General features: G+C 36.5%; 1 protein-coding gene across 2 annotated transcripts; it reads right to left on the minus strand.

Moving 5' to 3' along the window:
• Positions 1-347: 347 nt before the first annotated feature.
• Positions 348-3,655, minus strand: LOC120142616 (probable E3 ubiquitin-protein ligase ARI2). Of its 2 annotated transcripts, none has more exons than XM_039157153.1 (7): positions 3,439-3,655; positions 2,897-2,929; positions 2,524-2,806; positions 1,921-2,401; positions 1,094-1,642; positions 841-1,010; positions 348-753 (listed from the first exon to the last, which is right to left on the minus strand). In XM_039157153.1, the coding sequence occupies exons 1-7, from the start codon at positions 3,559-3,561 to the stop codon at positions 608-610; spliced, it is 1,785 nt and encodes a 594-aa protein (XP_039013084.1). In that variant the 5' UTR covers positions 3,562-3,655; the 3' UTR covers positions 348-607. The 2 variants fall into 2 exon arrangements, with proteins under 2 accessions (XP_039013084.1, XP_039013085.1); XM_039157154.1 differs by lacking the exon at positions 3,439-3,655 and adding an exon at positions 3,017-3,390.
• Between the last annotated feature and the right edge of the window lie 597 nt (positions 3,656-4,252).

Raw genomic sequence — 4,252 nt, forward strand, 5'->3', positions numbered from 1 at the left:
TCAGAAGGCTCAAGTCCTGCTCGACGCCAAAAGAATCGAATGGAGGACCAAGCTTATCAGTGTCGACATCAGACATCATCGTCCGCGGGAAAGAGCATATATCATCACCGGCGGTGATTAAACCTTGAGAAACCTAAAGAGAACAATTCCGGCATACATTCTCATGGCTCGACTCGTGACCGACGGATGGATCAGATCGCAACAAGTAGAATAGCCAAAAAAGGGTTTTAAATAAATATCCAAGCAAACTCCATAGTTACCAACAGATGCAAAGATAAGCAATGAAGAATATCCCAAAGAAGCACACTTTGCATAACCCAAATTTCAGGTTTGAGAAATTACTCGCATATTCAAAAGTCTAAGGCTTCTGTACATTAAATGGATTTTCAGTTCACACAACCTTTGAAAGATAAAAGAACCTAAGAAATTCAGAATTGATCTTCCAAAATCTAAAAAATTGAGAAGATGGACAAAAGGGATGCTAAACAGGGAAAGTAAATCATTTCCGCGGTTCTATGCTCAATCCATAGAATCATCAAACCCCATTAGATAAAGTGAAAGGTCTCTAGTTAGATCTGTACATATGTACTTATCTAGAAAAAGCCTATTAGAGAGATCGATTCCTGTCAAGAACTTCTGCAGGCAAATTCAGATCAAAGAAACCACCTCCATAACTCTCCCTTTTAGGTTGCTTCGATGATGGGCAACCACTGTCATCTGAATTCCCAAAGCTGAAAGATCGGTTGTGTTTTCCTATATTGCAATGTGTTAGTAAAATCTTTAAAATATATGAGTTTTATGTGTGTCTGTTTTGATCTCCAACAAGATAAGTGCACATACCACTAGTGCCGCAATTGGGGGGAAGGCATTTACCAGTAGGAGTACTGGCTTTACTATTCGAACAGACAGCAAGCTCTGATGCTTTCTCGATGCCCTTGGATTTGTATGGAGCTATATTATGGGTATTTCGTTGGAGAGAACCCAATAAATCATTCTCAATGCATTCATACCTGCAAGCAATAGTCTCAGCACATGAATTTAAAACCCTCTCAGAAACATCAATTAGTAGTTGATATGTAATAAAGATACTTACATTTTCTTACAAAGGTTATCAATGATCACAGAAAGATTGATTACAAGCATCCGTATCTCCATAACTTTATCATCGGTATATTGATCAAAGGGCTCTTCCAATAACTTGGAGAGTTTCTCAACATTTGCCTCAAGCTGCTGCTGCTGATCCTCAAATAGATGCCGTTTAATTTCCCTTTCCTCATCTGTCATCTCATCCTTGAATAATTCTTCTCCAAACATGTAAAATGCAAAAGGGTATGAAAATGAAAGAACCCGCCTTGACCTGAAAAGTCTAAGAAGTCCATTATTTACCCAGCTGAAATCTCTAAGTCTCGATTCCCTTTCTTCTGATATTGATACCTTATCCAGTATAGTCTCCTTGAGTTTACTCTCAAGCTTAAATGAATCTGTATGAGCTTTATAACAGTTATGATAGTGCATATAACGATAGAGATCTCGCTTTGCTCGTTCAGTATTGTTTTCACGGTCTTCTATGTAGCGACCACAGCTGTGACCAGTAATTCTTGACCACGTATGGTCCCGCCCAGTAGCACCACCACACAGCCAACTGCATTAGTTGGAAAAGAAAGAAATGTGATAAAGTAATTCATATTTCGCAGTGCATAAATCATGTAAACAAATCAAATACTACAACTATAAATAAATTAAACAGGAAAGAGGATAACAAGTCACTTATGCTCTTCTTAATATGGCAGCATGTGCAAGTTCAAAAGCTTTGATTTGAAATGAACATTTATGCCAGAACCAAACACTGAATCTAGAGAACTAATTGTCACCACGATAAGATTTAGACAGCTTTCATAAATTTGCAAAGGAAATTCTTACCAAAATGCTTGTCCACAGATACAGCTCACAAGATTACATCCACCATTCTTCTCCACAGGTTTGTGACACTTTGGACAAGGCTTTGTATGAACAGTGATCCAATTGACTGTTTCTGATTCATCTCGGCACTTCTTCATCCAAAGCTCCCACATCGTACATGAACATGGAGAGTGTGCTTCGCATAAGCAACTAAAACAAAACTGTAAGCCACAAGAACACTCTACCTCACAAAATTCATCATCCTCAATGCGTATTGCATTTCCACAATGAGGAGTACTAGGGCACCATTTAACCATCCTGTTATCTTCAATGTATGACTCAAGAAGAAAACGATCAAATCTCTCTGCTAGATCAGGATGCCTTTTACCAACTAGATTTCTGACAACAGCTTCATCACAAATAGCATTGCACTTGTGTGCCATGCACCTAATGCGCTTACTTTGACCCTCATTTATCTTCACAACAAAATGTTCTGTCCAACCTGGAAAAAGGAAATTTGATAGAGTTGATTCACTCATTTCTAGCGTTCAATTTGAAGAATTCTAAGCATTGTCTAAAAGCTGAAGTTATAAGAACAGATGCAGATTAAGGGAGGATTCTTACAGTCATTGCAAAAGGCATGGCCGCAGTCCATTTTCGTCATCTTACCACCAGGTAACTCCTCTATGCATATGTTACACATTCCTGTAGATGAAGACGACATTGGTGTTTCTTTATCCTCACTGTCAACAACAGAAACACCTGCTTCAGAAAACAAGTCCTCTTTCCCCTTCTCCACAAGTACGGCAAGCAACTTCTCAACATCCCATCGGTAATGAATTAGTAAAGTCCGAGCATGGTGCTCTCTAAGAGATAGCATCTCCATTACTCTCCTCAAATCTTCCCTCTACCAAAACAATCAATTCAATTCCAATCCTGAAAAAATAAACACACATGCACGGGAAACCACAAAAAGAAAAAGGGAAAAACTTTTTACCTGCGCAGCTAAAAGTGATTCTTTTGTAATAACCTGCATAAAACCAAAAAGGGTTACAACACAAGTATGCCCCCATTCTAATTTGATGAAGAAAATATAATCCATAAAAAACCATTTAACCTGTTATTCTTTTTAATGTTTTCCGATCAAGATTAATCCCCCCGCCCCATGTTCTTGAAGGGGAAATGTTCAATATACACAATGCAATATGGTCTAACAAAAGCACAAAGCATACACTAGAGGATATACACATCAGATGGAGAAAAAATTGATCAATTCAACGATCAGCAGCTCCTCCGCTTGTGAAATTAAAGATTTCCTCAATGACCATGCAAACAACACAAAAAGGAAAATCGTAAAGCTCCTTTAAATTACTCTATCCTGTGAAAATCCACAAGACACCCAAAACCATCTTTTTACCAAACAAAAACAAAAACCCAAGCTTTAAACTGGATAAAAAAACCCCAGAACCCAGAATCAATAAATCGATGACAAACTGAAACAAGAAATTGAATTCCTAAGAGAAAAGGGAGAAAATGGACCTTGATAGTGGGACCCTTTGAAGGGGCCCACTGTAAATCGGAGTCCTCATTCTCAAGACCGTCGAGGGAGTTTCGATCGGACGAATAGAAGTAATCCTCATCGCTGCTCCAACAATCCTCCATCGACAGATCGATCAATCAACACGATTCCAAATTTATCTAATATAACAATAAATATATTATTCTTCTTGTCGAAAAAATTATTGAATCGATTCGTTTCCAGCTATAGTTTTAGTATCGGTTTGAAGAGTGTAAAGAAAAAAGAAACGAAGGATTGGAAAGCGAAGTTTACAATAGAGAGAACCAATTAAAAGATTTTATTGAAAAAACTATATTTAAAAAAATTGTGCAGAGAAGGAAAATAGAGGTGGTGAAGAATATGCTTGCTTCGCATAAATGCACACTTCTAGAAGTACGGAACGCTGCCGTTTCACTGTTGTCCTTCCTTTTTATATTTTTAATAGAGTCAATTGTACTAAACGTCTTATTCCGATTTCGTGTTTCGACTAGATTAGATACCTCAACTTTACTTTTTTACCAGATTTGCATCTTATCAAAATTTTGTCAGTTTCGAAAGTCATTTATAATTGAAGAAAGATGAGTACCATCAAATTATTCTTTTGGTACCATTTGATTATCCGATTATTTAATTGAAAAAATTAAAATTTAGATATAAATTTAAATATTTGATTCAGATTACTTACCTCTAATATAATTTTGAAATTTTAAAATAAAACCCCTTAACAATAAAATTAATTTTTCTAATAAATAAATAAATAACATTGTAAAATGAAAAAAAGGTTAATACACCAAT

The sequence above is a fragment of the Hibiscus syriacus genome, unplaced genomic scaffold, assembly GCF_006381635.1.
Source record: "Hibiscus syriacus cultivar Baekdansim isolate YM2019G1 unplaced genomic scaffold, ASM638163v2 tig00110831_pilon, whole genome shotgun sequence".
NCBI classification, from domain to species: domain Eukaryota; kingdom Viridiplantae; phylum Streptophyta; class Magnoliopsida; order Malvales; family Malvaceae; genus Hibiscus; species Hibiscus syriacus.